The 17,658-nt window shown below is 31.5% G+C and overlaps 1 protein-coding gene across 1 annotated transcript in view; it reads right to left on the bottom strand.

Moving 5' to 3' along the window:
- Positions 1 to 901: 901 nt before the first annotated feature.
- LOC413698 (octopamine receptor beta-1R) overlaps positions 902 to 17,658 on the bottom strand; it is a 61,390-nt gene continuing 44,633 nt past the window's right edge. Inside the window, exons 3-4 of the mRNA XM_397139.5 lie at positions 14,274 to 14,492; positions 902 to 1,867 (exon numbers count right to left, since the gene is read on the bottom strand). Of these exons, the coding sequence (XP_397139.3) occupies positions 1,561 to 1,867; positions 14,274 to 14,492 (526 nt within the window). The 3' untranslated portion in view covers positions 902 to 1,560. The remainder of the gene's footprint in view (positions 1,868 to 14,273; positions 14,493 to 17,658) is intronic.

Raw genomic sequence — 17,658 nt, 5'->3', positions numbered from 1 at the left:
TTTTCATCAAACGCGAGAAGAAGAAGGTATTAATTAGAAACGATAAGAAAAAAATGGTATTACACGCAATACAAGAGTAACAAAATACACTGGAATGGAGCAAAAATATATGCGCATTTTTTTACAACGGGACTAGGAAAACAATTTCACTGTTTTATCTGCAATTTTTCGTCCGTCCTATTTTCGTTTGGAAAGGGAAAAAGGGATAATTTAATATAACGCGAACGAGAAAATGGAAAGAAGCAAGAATGGAGGTGGAAAGTGACGTTATCAGGCCAATCTTAAAATATTACTCAAATCGGATCATCCATCTGCCCCGGGGGCAGCAACCTTATTTACGGACTTGATAAAACGGAGAAAATAGAGGACAGCGTCTGGCAAGTGAGCGACCACCGCCTTAAAATAGGTTGTGGCCGTGTTAAAAATTCCTTGTTTCGTTATGCTCCTTCGAACCTCTCTTTTTAACATCATCCGTATCAAGCGTAGTAACGACGATAACACGATGTGTATATAACAATCGTGCCCAATTTCTCAACTTTCTTTTTTTTTTTTTTAATAACAAGGTATATTCTACAATATTTTTACATCGAATGCTTTAAATGAAGTTCATTCGTGTTCACGATACCATGAAACTCAACTTGATCAACTACGAGAACGAGTAGATAATTGATAACAATATTATCTGCAAAATTGATCAAAGGACGAGTAGCTATATATTTTAATATTTTATTTTTTCGACATAGTTCATTTGGCTGTTAAATTTTTGCATTAAAAAATCGATGTACGCGAGTATTATTCAATTTCTACATCTAATCTTAATAATCTTTTTAATAATTCGTTCGCAGAAAAAATATAAATTCCTTTAATCATAAATATTACGTGCAAGTTTGTTGACAATTTTAAAAGTTTTCTTCTACGCAATTTTATTATTTGTCAAAATCGATCAAAAGCATTTTATTTACAACGACATTTAAAACGAATTACTACGGTAAAAAAATATATCTACTCATCCTTTAGTAAATTAAATCCTTGTAAATATATTATAAATAATTATTAATATGATTCGTCCTCGTAAAAAAAAAATGAAACGAAACGATATAAAAAAATTTAACAGTCTTTCGAATTTATAAATTCTCTTTTTTCTCCCATAAATTGGCTCGCAACATAGATATCTCGCTGTTCAACACTGAAACTGTTTTAAGCCCACAGACTCGCACTTTTTATCGATAAAACAACCAATTCGAATCACTTGTTCAAAACTTGATTCATCAACTATTGCTCCTCCCTTCTTCAATTTGTCGAAAATATCTTTCGCACTGTCCCACTTTTTAATCGGCAAGCGAAACAATCTTCCTCGATTCCCTGACCAATTAATTAGTTAACACCGGTTACACACAACTGCCAATTGGAGAGATATCAATTGGTAAAATCTCTAATTGTACACGAATCAAAAATTTTCAACAGTCGAGAGCGATCGTCTTAAATTTATTAACGAACATTAGATCCTTCTTCCTCCTCTTCTTCGTTTCGAAAGTTGGAGTATCTTCCTTTGGCGAAAACTCAGATGCACGCCTCGATGTGCACGTTCGTCATCTCGCTGGCTCTCAGTTGATTGTTGACGTGCAATTCAGAGGACGCGTTGCTGTGCACGAGATCCTGCTTCCTATGAGCTTGGCGTAGGTCGCGGACCGGACGCAGGGCAACGCAACAGCTCTTCAACGTCTTTCTGAACGCGACCCGGAAGTCCCGGTTGAAGTAGGCGTAGATGAGTGGATTTAGCGCGCTGTTGAAGTACCCCACCCAGAATACCACCGCTACCACCGAGTCGCTGCTCTCGCAGCTGTCGCACAGAGACGTGATGATGTACCTGTTGAAAGAGAACGGATACAGATTGATGAGAATAAGAAGGCAACGATGATAAGATGAATGGATGGAAAGAAATGTTTTTCGGATAAATGGAATGGAGAAGCGTAATTCTCTTGGGGTTTTTTTGGAATTGTACATTCGCGAGGATTAGATTTGGACAAATTTTATTTTGAAATTGAAATAAAAAGAATTTGAAATATCTGATATTTTAAATTATCAAAAGTATTTCTATTTATATCGTGAAATTAATTGAAATAAGTAATTCTTTAATATTCGAAATATTGTTTAGAAATATATACGAAGGGTATTATTTATATAAAATGAAAAGTTTAAAAATAATCTGACACGAGATTAGATAAATAGGAAATATACGAAGTTATTCGATAATGTATCGATTTATACAATGTTAGCTTCTGGAAACTAAATTCAATCTCTCTTCCATCTCTACATTTCTCGGAAGGAACACAAACAATTCAAGAGATTCCAAAATTTTAACAACACAATTTTGCTTGAATAGCGAAGCCTTTGAAACCGGCAGCATATCGGTTTAAAATCGATAGCAGAAGCTATATCGGAGTGAAATACTAAGTAAGTTGGAATCAAAGTGCATAGGTGGAACTACTTGGAACTAGTTGGTTCCCTATTAATCTCCATTCATGAAGGTGCACAACATTCGAAGTGGAAATAGCATCGACCGTACTTAACCCACAAGTTAACTTGGAAATTGTTTCCATTTACGATTGTTACGATCGGAATAGAATTTATTCGCCTTAGCTTTTCCGCTATCGATGATCGCCCTTTGACACTCCTTCCGTGAAATCTTCTCCAAATGGCTTCTCCATTTTTCGTTTTATAAATTGAAAAAATCTATGAAATATTTTTACTATGTTTTTCTTTGAATTGTGAATTGTGAAAAAAGAAAAAGTATAAACAGAATTTTTCCAACGAATCTTCTATCTAATGATAAATCGAATAAATGGAATATCAATTATATTAATATACTTGTACGGATCATTTATAAGCAAGTATTGGATTAATAAATAAATAGGTTATGTTAAATAGATTAAAACACGTGTAATCGAACGCAATTAAAACGCCTTGTTTATCGTTAGATCGAAGTATCGAACTGTATGGATCAATTATGAATACACATTGATTATATAAGAATCATTTATAATTCGATTCTAAATATAGTATAAATCGATAATGATTAGAGTAGAATAATAGAGATCGATTGTGGTCGAACAAGTAAAATAGGTCGGTTGTTATCAACTACAAATCTTATTTAATAATCGATATAGGATTTCAAATAGAATAATAAAGAGTATATATATATATATATACGTTGTATTAAAATGAAGGAAAAATAGAATTATTTATATATTAAATGCATATATTAGATGCTATTGATTCTAGAATCATTAATAGTAATAGTGAATAGTGTTTAAATGAAAAGTACGCGAAGGAGTGATTTATATAATTTTATTATGAAATTGGAAATGCAATTAACGAATTAACTGCTAATTATTTTAGAAAGAGAGTTTAATGAGAAATAAAATAGTTGTTGCGCTATTTGGATAATATTATCTGTAAAAGAATTTTTAAATAATAGTTTAATAGTTAAGTATAAATCTTGTGTTAATATAATAGCAGCAACCGGTATAATTATTTATTTAATATAATTAGTTAGTTTGTAATAATAAACACTAATTACGAGATAATATAGTAATTAGCTAAATTACATAATAGATACTAAATCAAAAGCCCCCCCATCATTATAGATTGTAACAAGATTCGTAATAAACGTCATCAACAACTGTTTTATATAAAATTCACGATGGATATTAATTTAAAAAAGCTAATATCTTTCATCTTCGTCATGAATTCTTTTGCAAGTATAAAAAAATCAAAATGTGATGAATTATGCAATAATTTTCTCGTTTTTACAAATCAATAACTCGAAAAAAAAGAAAAAATCAAAACAATCCTTTGCAGATTACAATTGTTTCATTTGTCTCTTTGTAATTTTATCGTTTCGATTTTCTTCCAAAGTCGAGAGACATGGAGCGAATTGTAATCAGTGTCGAGTGAATTGTAGTAAAGAGTCTTTTGTTTGTTAAAGTTTTTCTCTTCGATTGACGCTAGTCTTTTTTTCTTCTTTTTTTTTTTCACACGTCATACGAGTATATCTGCAGAAACATAGTAGGAAGTTTGATTAACCCACGAAGTTAAAATTTATGAATACGCAGTCTAGGTTTCACTCATTCATAATTGAATCACTCGTAGCCAATGGTGTAAATTTATATCGATGCTGTTTTTTTCCTTTTTTAATTCCTTGAACTTTTTTCACGTTTTGTATTTTTAATTAAAATTCGTGAACGAATTTAATAGTTTTCTTTTTTTCATTAATTTTGAAATCATTATTTTTCATTTCTTTATTAACGTCATAAATGGTAATAAAAATTGTGTTTTGGAATATATTTGCTGTTTAAAAATAGTTGTGAAACGTATTAATCGATCCGTGATCTAGAAAATTATTATAAAAAACTATTTAAGAATAATTTGTATCGCATCAATTAATAAATATCGAATAAGAAAACGATTGATGCAAAAAAATGAATAAATTGTAACAGTTGTGTTGACGGATGCATAATACATGATGTTCCTCTTTTAAGTATTACGTCATAGGTTATGTCATAATGAAGAAAGAGGAAAAGTTAATAAAAATAGTGTGACAGAGAAAGTTTCCAGACGATTGATACGTTAACATGCAATAAACGACAATAAATACAAGTTGGACAGGGAGAAAGGTCTTGGAATAAGAATTGACCTTCGTATCTAATATTAGCTACTAGAACTATAGTTAAGGTGGTACGTACGAATAATGATCGATGATCGATATATACAATGAGTGCAAAAACACATAAAGTATGCATGACTGCTTGATAAAGAAAATGGAATTTTAAACTATTTTTTAATAGTTGAAAAAGTTTCTAACATATATATATATGTGTGTGTACATGAACCTTCTTTCTTTCATTCGTCAATCTAATTGAATTTTAAAAGTTTCACTTATAAAATCGAAAAGTTTAAAATTTGCAATTAAAGATTTTACATCTTCTGAAAGAAAGAGGGTAAGAAAAATTCTGATCCTCTCGTCCTCTTGGATATAATAAGTTCTGTTTCTCATGGACGAAAAGTTTTCAATTTTAGCGCGTGATCGATACCAGTCGTTTCAATTTTAATCCAAAGTGAGATTCTTCCAGGTAAATTTCAATGCGTATTCACGAAAGGGATGGCTTTTGTGCCTCTTCGTTTTCTTTCGGTCAGTGAAGAAAAAAAGGTTTGCTCGTTAAACGAGCTTCGTCTTCTTCTTCTTCTTCTTCGTGACACCCAATGAGGTTCCACGAGAGCGCTTTCGAGAACTTTTTCAATCCCTCGAAATCGTCGAGTTTCCATCCCCCTTTCTATCGATTCTTTCGCGAATAGTCTTCTTTTCGACTAACAATCTTCGAATTTCCAATCATCCCTGTTCGATATTTTTAACGAAATTATAATCTCATCGTAGTTGAATAAAATTTTTTTTTTATTAATATACTATACTAGGTCTATTAAAAGTTTAATAATTGTTTGAAATAATTAAATTTATTTTTTTACGTAGAATATAATTTGAAAGGAAAATTTATCGACTTATAAAAATTAAAATCTCGAAAATTTTTTTCAGATGAAAGACTTATTACAATGATCTATGTTTAATAATAAGATATGAGATGGATCAATAATGAATTAAAAAGAAAAATAATCGATAATGATGGTTGAAAATAAAATTTATTTATTTATTTTCGATTTTTTTATATCATCTTTGAAAAATCTCGGTAGATTTCCCGCAGAGAGAAATCAACAGGATAATAAAGTATCCAAAGTATCCTCTGTTGCCTGGGCTTTCCTAAAACTATCGAGACTATAAATCTACGTATTCAAGCATTTCATGGGTAGTGAAATATGGCCTAGGAGAGAAAATGGCAAGATTCACCAGATGTATTCCTTTAGAAATATTATCCTTTTTATGAATAGCTAAAAAAATTATCTCCTTTAAAAAATAGATCGTAAAACAATCCCTTCTATTAAGTTTCCATTAAGTTATTATTCTGTTACTTCGTAATAAATAATTTATTTATTGCAAAAATAAGGTAAAATAGAATAGAATTGTTGTTGAATGAAAAATGTAAGATGATTCTAATTTATAGTTTATTATTTATATCAAAGATCGTTATAGTCTTTATTCGATTTATTAGACAATTTAAAATATTAAATTCAATCTTCACGTTTCAATCTTCATTCTTTATACATATATTTTCACTCACAAAAACAATTGAATCTATATACTTCCAAAACTATTTAATTCTCGTCTGATTTTTTTTTCAGAATCATCGACAATTTCCAAGATGTTCCAAGTAAATAATTTATTAATAATTTAAATAGTTAACATCCTATATCCCAGTCTTGTAAAAAACATAAATCACTAAAATTCGACCAAATAGCAATATTTGAAAAATTCTCAGATAAATCGGGAAATTCTTGAACTTTGAATCGAGATACCGAGATACAATTTCTCAGCAATCATAGAAGATCGTTAAAGATCAAAAAAAAAAAAAAAAAAAGATGGCGAAATTCGGTGAAAACGTCGAAGAACTTTCCACAGTTGAGAAATTCGCGTGGCTCGTTGAATTTTAGAAACAAAAGGCGCGCGGGACAGAATTATTTGATGGAGCTGATGCGAAAAGGGGAGAAGAGGGTAAGGTAAAAGAAAGAAGAAAAAAAGATAAGAGAAGGGTTGAAAGAACTATGGCGTGGAACGGGGTCGACAGAAAAATGCCGCGATTTCACCCAAGTGTCAGACCGTGTACATTTCGCTTTATTAACTCGTCCATTCCCGCCTCGCGCTTTTCACCCCCTTTCCATCCTCTTTTCTTTTTTTTTTTTTTTTCGACTCTGAAAGTGTCGAGGAATCGACACCAACCAAGTCGGATGTCTGGAATCTATTATTATTTTAAGAGTCGTTCGAGTTGCTCGTTTTTCCCTCCTCGGTGATAAAACCGAGGATTAGATTTAATTTCTGCTCGATAAACTTCAATTCGACTTTTTAAAATTTAAAACTTTTGTTCGAAGGTGTGATCGTAATTTCGATGAATTTAATTCATGAAAATTTCATATAGATAACGTTGATTTATTTGAGAATTGATTTGAGGTCGATCAAGTTAAATCTTTGATCAAAAATTATTTAATGTATCTTAAATCTCTATTTATTTTTAGATATTACTATTTATTATGAAAAAAAGGAGTATTCGTTGAATAATTCATGATAAATAATGGTATTTATTTGAAAAAACAATATTTTCAAGAATTTATTCAATTATAAAAAAAAAATAGCACTTGCATGGAAGCAAGACGAAAAATATTCATTATTTCAAAAATAGTATAAAAGAGACTTATTTCATATTCTTTTTTTATATATTTCTTTAAATCAAAAAAACGTAATAATCGAAATAACGAAGATTTTTTCTCGAGAATTAAAGTTTCTTCTAATGTTTCACCAATCACGCGATTTCATCAACGTTGCTTATATCTCGAATTTAATTGCAAAACTTTCTCGAGGATTACGGCTTACCGGAAGGCTCATGTCTCGTATCTCGGCCGAACCATCAAAGCCTTCAATCTTTGGTTTAAGATTTAAGTTTGATTAAGCGTTGTGTTTAATATAAATCCTTCGATATTGTAATTATTTAATGCATCAAACTTGATGATAGCGATCATATTTGGATTAATTGGATTTCGTCGAGTGAAAGATATGTTTGATTCATTTGCATGACGTGATAACAAATAATTTGTGAAAATTAGGGTAAAACGTTGATTTATCATTACGACATTGGACAAATGATAGGATTTTACGAAAGATATACAATACAATTACGCAAATTGATTCGAAAGTGAAAATTAGAAGAAAATATAATGTTTTTAAATTACATATATTTTTTTTAAATTAAAGTACTCTTATTTCTTCGTATTATAATTATTTATAACAAGAAATCTTATGTGTATACTTGTTTCTTAAATTAATAAACTGTATTTTCTCAAAAATATTTTTAATTCGGTAGAAATATTAAAAGTTTTTCTTTCCGATTTTCTTCTACAAAATGGAGGGAATTAAATCCGTGAAACCCATTCCATATTTACGAGTTTTTGCTCGAAGACAGGTTAAGAAAAAGCATAGGGGCCATTCTCGAGACATTTCATTCGTTTCCATGAAACAAGAAGTACTGTTCACGGTTCCTCCTTACTCCAGAAGTACTAAGAAACTCCGAAACAAAGTTTGGACGAGGAAAAACATCTCGCAAGGGTATACACAAGTTGGAATCGTGAGTAACATAGCCAAAGGGAAGTAGGGAAGAAACGAACGCGATAACTTCCGCCAATTCGATGAGACAGCTGAAAACATTGGGGAAATGAATGTTTGCAGTGGAAATCACGATTCACGAAATCGTTCCACGGGTCAGGAAATCACGGAGGTTCTCCATTTCCTTTTATCGACGAGGATGTGTGAAACTTGCAGGAAACGATTAAAATACCGATGATAATGTCGTCTCTTCGATAATCATTTCATGTAATGGCAGAAATTTAGGAAAAATATTTTTCAAGCTATTTTTTTTATATTTTATATCTAATAATTTAGAGGAATTTGATGGAATGATTTAGAATGATGAACTAGTACCCCTAAGTGATAAAGAGTGGATCTAGTAACCCCTAAGTGACAAAGTGGTATAGGTCTATAATTACGATCGTATAACTTAAAATTTATAAAATTTCTTGATAATTCGTTATTATTTTATCCAAGCAATAGTAATGCACTATTTCGTACTTTGGTATCTTGATATCGTGAAATATTTTTAGGAAAAGTACAAAAGTATAAAATACTTTTATATTTTCGTTAGAAACGAAATAAATATCAAAAATTTTCCAATCTTCGTACGTGAAAATAAAATTATAGGAAAAAAATTCTCTTTGTCATAAAAATTAAACTATTCGACGATGTATCATGGTACTTGTATCCTAACACCCTTACGAAGCTATCTTGCAAGTGATTATCGACGAGATTAACTTGGCGGATCCGTTGGGAGCCGTTAGAATCTAAGGTCCATTACAAATCCGCCGGTGTCGTTGCGCGAAATTCGACTTGGATTCGAGATCGATACGCGAAAATATCCGGACAAGATTCTCGACACGGAAAGCATGGTGAAACTATTGAAAATCGTAGAGCCGTTGCCCGTGGGTGTGGGTGGAAATTTTCGTTGTTCGTGACAAAATCTAGCAAATTCGAAGCACGCGGCACGGTTAATTCCATGCATACAAAATGAACTTTCTACATTAGCCCTCTCGTGTGGCACATCGCGGTTATATTCGAATGGCCGCGTTAATGCGCATGCAATTTTCCGAAACGCTGAATATTTTCGCGCTAAAATGACGGGGATGTGTAATATCATTTATCGTCTTTTATTTTTTACATTACATCACGTATTATTTCTATTTTCTTTCATTCATGCCGCGTTTTTATTAGATTTCTATCAGAGCAACAAAATGTTATTACGATACAAAATAGAAAATTTATTATTTGGAGAAATTTATCCGAAGAGAATTATTACTTTAACGGATATTTCCTTTCTAATATGATGTATTGTATTATTTTATCGAATGGGTTTTTGTTAAATAGATCGAATAAAGTTTTATTGAAAGGATTAAGGATTAATTTTTACAACAAAGTTAAAAATCGGAGGTTAATATTTTAATTGACTCGAGGGTGCTTGAAGAAACTAGAAACGAAGCGAATTTTTTAGTTATAATCCGGATTATATCTAAATCTACTCTTCAAACACCTTTTTATAAATCTCGTCCTATTATCCGAAGAATATATTTTCTTACAGTACGAATAAAGTTCCTTTTTTTATCGATATTTCTCGTCTATCCAGTCCCAGTTTCGAGAAAATATAAAGTGTCGGTCAAAAAATCCGGATAAAATCCATTTTCGAAACGATGTGGAAAACTAGAAGCTAGAAAGAATTAAAGAGATATCGATTTTCCTTTCCTTCCAATAATTTTCCCTTTAACAGTTTTCCAATCAGAATGCGACTACAATTTGTTTCAGTTACGCGTATCGAGCTACGCGAATTGGTACAATAAAAACGTACAATCCTCTGGTGTTGCTAGATCGCTATCCATTATCCAATAACCATTAAAATCTGTGTAACAACGAATCAAACTTTAAACAATCGAGACAATTGGAGTTTTATTTATTTCTATTCAACGCCTCGTTTCAAAAATGATCTTTTCCTCTCCCTCTCTCTTTCTCTTTCCCTCTTCGAGAGGCTGACCATTGGAACGAAGAACGGAAACTCGCGTAACAATGGCGTTTTCAAATGAAAATTCGATAAACAAAGGGGATGGGCAGAATCTGGCGGTATGCGAGATGCGCTTCTGTCCCAGCGATAACAGGCCAGAATACATTTGTCAGAATCGGTGGGACACATTTCCGTCGATGCAACAGTGGTAAATTGTAGCCAGACGTGGACGGTGTACGCGATGCAGAAATTATTCATAACGTATGCACGACAGTTGACAGGGGGACACTTTTTGGACCGAGAGAAAGCGACGAGTGAATCGCGCTTGGTGATGATTCCCGATATCCAGTAATTTAAATCGTAAGCAAATTTTGACGACCATTTATATGACGTTTATTTTAAATTGGAAAAGCGCGCGTGTTAGTTTAGATTTTATATTTAAAACGTAATTTTCTTTACAATTTTTCCGCTATTATAGAATTCTATTAAAAATAAGATTGTTTATCCTTTTGAAAATTGAGTCAAGCTTATTTTTTCACATTTTATCAGGATATCGCATTCGAATAAAAACGAACTCGTCTCTCGAAAATTTCTTCGACTCGTAAGATTCAGAAACATGAGAAGTGGTGGATACGCGTAGAATGTGAGATGTATCGGAAAGCATCTCTACGACATCCAACTAGTAGCCAATTTTTCAGTCACGAATACTGGATGTAAAACGTCAAAGGAAGTGGATATTTATAATATTGGAGACTGTTCAACATCGTGAATAGAAGATCGCAAGTGGAACATTCTCTTTTCCAAGATCTTGATAGATCTTAGGAAGAAATCTTGCAACGAAAATTTGATCGATTCGTGATGGATCAACTGCTGATTCCTGAGACGATTTCAAGCAATTTTTCACTTTTCATCGATGAATTATTAAAAACATTGGTCTGAAATCATCGCAAAGCGTATATGACGATAGCGTTGGGTACGTGCCACCAATGAATCACCGAACAAAATCAAAATAACATATGTCGAAATCGAAAACGTGTGCTCGATAATTGTTGGACAAAATTTCTATTAAATTCTTTCTTATTTCGTGAGTAGCAATAAATAAATCATTATAGCTTTGACTCGTTTGTTCAAACTATGTTGGCGACTCGCCAACAGCACGTACCCAACACTTACTCGGTATATCTCTTAATTGCATATTTTTTATTAATAACTCGTTAATAAGAAAATCGAAAGGAAAATTTTCGCGAAAGAAGAAATTGTTTCGAAATTATATAGAAAAGTCGCCATTGAAGAATCCTTTCCATTGATTTCTCGAACAATCTGTACAACTTATAATTACAGTAAGTCAAAATTTTCTTTTACCACAATCTGTCTGAAGAATTTATAAAATATTTTTTTATAATATTATTTTATTTCTTAATCAACGATAATCTCACATTTGTGAAGTAATCGATTAATGCCACGAAGAAAAGATGAAGCGTCGATGACGCTTACATTTCTCTGGTTACAAGGTGACGAAGAAGTTGGACAAGTATAATATCCTGTGCAAATCACTCGAGATCGCGGAGCTTGTACACGGGCTTCTTTCACTCTCGAGACGTTATCGATCGGGCCCTGGCATCACCCCCTATCCACAACCCCTCCGCTCGCCGGTCACGTTACTAAGCCCTTAGGAATTTTGGGATGCACCGCAATATCGAAAGCACTCGAGCACATGGAGGGCCGGCCCATCGAAATTCCAGCGAACCAGTAGAACCTACTTTTTACCCTCGACTATTTTTAAAAGTGGCCTTTAGGGCGTTCGAGTGGAAATTTTAGGGACGGGGTGGAGGAGAACGTGGTCTTCGAGAATAGATATTTAGAAGGAAAGGATGTGGACCATCGTGCGCAGTTCTCGTGATCGCTCTTTTTTTTTTCGCCAAGAATTGGTGGAAATTTAATCGTCGTGTATCGTTGGCTATGTATATCAATTAACTCTGATTGGAAAGAATAAGCAATGTAAGATTTGGGAGAAATTTAGAAAATTCTGGAAATGTGAGGAAAAGTTAGTATCGACAAGTTTTTATCGAGTTAAGTCAATTTTGATTGATTGAAATATTTTCTTTCCTTTGATAATCTTTGAATTCTGAAAATTTTAAATAAATATTTAGATTGTTAAATATATATATATATATATATATATATATATATATATATTGGTTGAAATTTTAGTTTCAATCTTATTCAATCCATTCTCTGAACACGATATTGTCCAACCATTATTTGCTCTGATCTCTAGAAAACTTTTTTAATAGTAGAAGAAATCAGGTATACAGGTTTGTGAAAGCTATTTGAACAACTTTATTTTGTCGTAAAAGTTATAAATAGGGAAAAGTAATCAAAAGTAATGCAAGTATCGTTTTGATAAAATGCACGTTTTATAAAAATTACCTTTGAATTCTTTCTTCTTTCAAATGTAATAATTATATCCATATTTAATTCTTTTCTCTAAGATTTCGTTTTACAAATTTTCCAAACTCGATGCTAGTAGTAATTACATTAATTAATTATTACGATACATTTTTATTCAATCGCAACAGCAATAATATTAAATTATTTATTTCACGTAGAATTTCATTTCACCTCGAAAACTTCTTGTCCCGTATTTCCAATATTTCATTTATATTAAGGAAAATTAATTTTGTTCGATTGATATTACTTTAATAATATTCATTTATGAGAATCGCATTATCGTGAAATTAAATAAATTCAAACTGAATTTTACACGTTAAACGTTTCATATTCTGTCGTATTCGTGGTTTTGTGAATAAAATTCTATAAACGAACGAGATGATCAAAGTTCATTAACGTTTGAAAAATATAATTTCGTTGAAAGACGGTGGGATTGATACGTGCTCGTTTTTTTAACGATTTAACGAGTTGTTTGTCGGAACCATTTCAATTAAATAAAAATATCCGATATTAACGAATCTAAACGATCTGAAAAGAAGATTTTTCCACACTGAAAATATGCAATGATCAAATAAATCCCGGCATTTTAATTAATAATATTATTTCGATCCAATTTTATTTATTTAATATATTTTTGATGCTGGAATTACCGTCTCGATTCAATTTTTTCTCGTTATAAATTTCTCTTCCTCTTTTTCTTTTCCTTTTCTGTGAAAAGAAATTGGAAAGGAATTCGGAAGAAAAGCAAACAGGGGAATATCAGTGGTTGTAATCGCGATTGCATTAATTTGATGGAAGTAGTTTCGAACCGATTTTAGGCCACGTGAAACGCTCCCTTCCAACATTTTAATATATTCAAATGAGTTTTCCTAATTACCACGAAGTCGATTTAACTTGGATTGTGTTCCTTGGATCTCGTTAAAACGAGAACTTAACTGGATCAAAAATAATAAGAAAAACGCGAGTGGGGAATCGATTTTTTTCCAGTAATTAAGGAATGTTTAAACATTTGGAATTTTACATCTTTCTCCTATTATATTTGGAGAAATAATAATTAGTTTAGAAAATGCTTAAAGATATTTGATGTTTAAACGATTTAGAATATTTCAACGATATTTCGTATCTTTAAATATAGAAATATGGAAAAGAGGTAAAAAATATAAATGTAAATAGAGAGTTGTTTAAAAATTCTAATTTTACTAAGCAGAGAAACAAAAATTTTCGATAAAATACGAACAGTCGTGAATTTATAACTTCTGAAAATTGATATCGTAAACTAATCAACAAATACAAAGAGGTGAAAGGATGATTGAATTTCGGTAGAAGCTCGAACGTGCAATTTTGACTGTATTAATTGTACCTTCTATATATACTTGAACAAATGATATCTAATTCAACGATGTAATATTTTTACATGAAATTTAATATTATCAATTTTTCAAATAACGTTATATTTTGTCAAATCTGTATCAAATTTATATATGTATATAACAGTGGAACGTATTTTAAAGAAAAATGGAGAAAAATTAACGACGTTTGAAAGAAATAAAAAATTGGAAAATTTACCATAGGAAAAAAGGTAGCCAACATGCTAGAAACGCTGACATAATAATTCCTAACGTTCTCGCAGCTTTTCGTTCTCTTCTCATTTTGCTGCTGCTCGTGATCTGTGGCTCCTCTGGTTGTGGATCCGGCGATTGATCCACGGTCGGAAGTGTGGCCAAACCGGCGGAAATGCCATTGATTTGTAGATGCTTGTTCAAAAGAGCGGCTGCTACTTTACTCCTGAAAAACAAAATGGTCCCGGTTTTACATCTCGTTGAAAAGTATCTTATATTGCGTTCATGTTTTTCGCTTTTGGATGTGATTAAGTTTAAAATCTATTTTTAATATGTTTATCGTATATCGTTTCATTCTCAAGGAAAAGTATTTTCGATAATCGAGATAATTATATAATTTGCCAAGATTTTGATAAAAATAATTAAGAAATGAATAGGATACTGCTCGATTAAGAGAGAAAAATATTTGATACGTTGAAAAATCTATTAAGATAAAAAAATAAAATATCCTCAAAATTCCTAAATGTCTTTTTAAGGTATTATTAAGCCGACATTTGCTAGGCATTATTTTCCAAATAATGCATACGTATCTGCAGTTCTCGGAAAGAATAGAGAACTATTATAGAAGATGCAAAGCGCGTCTGACCATAGACGGTCCATTGTCACTGAAACGCTTTATTCGCTCACTGCTTTTTCTCGTCGTCCCATCGTTTCTCGATCGCATAGTCGATCGCATCATTCCTCCTCTAATTTCATAACGTGCATTTAAAATTATTATGTATAAAATATTGGAGAAAAATTGAATAATATGTCTATTTTAATTTCGAAATTTGAAAACAAAATCTTGGATGTAACTGTAGTGAATTCAATGGAAATTTCCACTTTAAATTGATTTATATTTAACCAAAAGATTATATCCTCGATGTTGAACGGTATTAGCTAAATCCTCCTTCATCCTGCTAAAGGTACTTGGGTTTAATTTAACACTTAAGCGCGTATTAATAATTTTCCAAATATTTCTACGTCTAAATTAATTCCTCTCATATTTCTATATAAACGAAGAACGAAAATGAATTATCTTTTTTATTTTTTGAAATACGAATAAAAAAGAAACTTTAAGGGTTCATTTATTAGGGAATTATTGAAGTGATTACTAGTAGTAATACATATGTATAGATAAAATAAGTTCTTGGAACAGTTATTATTCAATGATATAAATAATTGATAGTCTAATTTTATATAGTGATCGATTAGTCATTGATCAATCATTGACCATTGATTGCTTGCTGTTCATCGTTTGATCATTTGACCACTGATTGATTAACTTGTAACTTGTATATTAGCTGATTATTGGTTGACTATCGGTTGAATACTGAAAGATTATTAACTGAGTGGTAAGTGACGATTGACGGATCACTGATTGATTATCTCCTGATCGATCATTTATCAATTATTGATCGATCATTGACTTTCTGATGATTGGTTGGTTATTAATGTATATCACACACACATACATATATATATTCTTTCTCTTAAAAATAAAATAAGTAAAAATTTTCATATTTAAACGAAATGAATAATTTTACAAATTTCACTCGAACAATTCCATTCGAATTTTAACTTGAAAGATAAGGTTATAGAAAAATTTGATTTTATTCGCGAGCAAACGATGCATTTTCCTACAAATCCCCGAGAAATCCCGGATCAAATCAGTTGGACACGATTAAACAGTCTTTGTACAATAAAAGTTGACCTATCCAGTCGGATCCCTGCCGTCCGCGTTCCTTTGAAGTGGAATTGAAAAGCATAGACGTTGGGAAGAGATCGGCCGCAGATTTAATTTTTCCTTTGACTAGCAAAGAAGTGACTATGCCTTGGAAACGGATCTCATTTCGAACAAATCCTCGAACGCATTCCCAGTGGCCAAAGCCACGTGCAAATCGATAGAAAGAGCTTTCTGTGTCTGCAGATTCTCTTCCAGACAATGACGAATCCCATTTTCACCATCTTGTAACGATCATTCAAAAATTTGTTAATATATAAATATATTGCAGAATAAACCAATCTATTGTTATTCTTCTGATTGATATTAAAAAGATAATTTAAAATATATCGAGTTGTTTGGCAAGATAAATATCGTGGAATCATCATCGATACTTCATCGTATCATTCTTTCATTTCGAATCGAATATCTTATAAATTATCGATTAAAATATTTTCCATTAACGGTTCTTCAATTTCACTTCTATTTTCCAATTTTCCATCGAAACGAATCCTCCGGTATCTTGGAAAGCATCTCGAATAACGCTCGATTCACTGATCGATCGGAGAGTAAACCGATCCAAGAGATAAAATAAGAGTCGGTACGCGTTGTAAACCAATCCAACCTTGAAAACCTTGGTAACAACGAGGAGAAGATACCATAGATAACATAGTTTGTGTTATCTGGTAACTCGTTGAAAAGATGTCAATCGATGGATCAGAAATTGCTGGTTAATTCGATACCGGCTATCTAGTTTCTTATTTTTTCTCCCGAAAATCTTGATGAAACGCCTCTTCGATACAAGGCGAGAGAAACAAAGAGACGATTCGGATCAATCATCGAGCAATTTTTCAATACAATGACAGAAATTGTTACAACACTTTGTGTTCTTTGTTTCAATGTTGTTTCGTTTTCTTCGATAAGGAAGATACGAAAAGTTTCATTTTGTTTTCCTTCACGGAAGAAAATTAAAAGTCGATTAATGGCGGGAAAAAAGGTGACGCGTAGGATTTCGTCGATTTTTCTTTTAGGAAGTAGAGTATGAAAAAATAATTTCTCTCGTTGTTTATAGCTCAAAAAATTTTTTTAGAAAATTTTCTCCTGGGAAAAAAGTGAGCGAAACGAATTTAATTTTTCGTATGCCTCTTGCACGTACTCTTGCATCGTGATTTAAAATTTTTTCCAACTAAGAAATTAAAGAAATGGAATATAATTTAAGGGAATATAATGTAATATTTACATTTTTTATATTACATCATTCAATCTGGTGTTATGAATTTAAATCTTAACATGCTGCTATTTATTAAATTTTTGGGAGCCAAGGAAGAATAATAAATAATAATGGAAATTTAAAATCATTAGAAAAAATTTCTAGAAGGTTAGATAGCTTAACACAATTCTCTTTGATGTCTATTTTATAAATTATTTATAGTTCTACTTTTTAGTTTACATACTTACGAGATAAAAAATATAATGAGATACGTGAAATATTACGATTAAAAAAAAGTTTTTAGAATAAATTCGTTTCACAAGAAATAAAATTACTCGTACAAAAATTTAATTTTATTTTGCAACTATAAGATAAAAATATCACTTAAAAAATAAATATTTGCATTTTTATTAATTTAGC

The sequence above is a fragment of the Apis mellifera genome, linkage group LG7, assembly GCF_003254395.2.
Source record: "Apis mellifera strain DH4 linkage group LG7, Amel_HAv3.1, whole genome shotgun sequence".
Lineage (NCBI taxonomy): Eukaryota > Metazoa > Arthropoda > Insecta > Hymenoptera > Apidae > Apis > Apis mellifera.
This window is presented reverse-complemented; position numbering and strand designations above follow the sequence as displayed.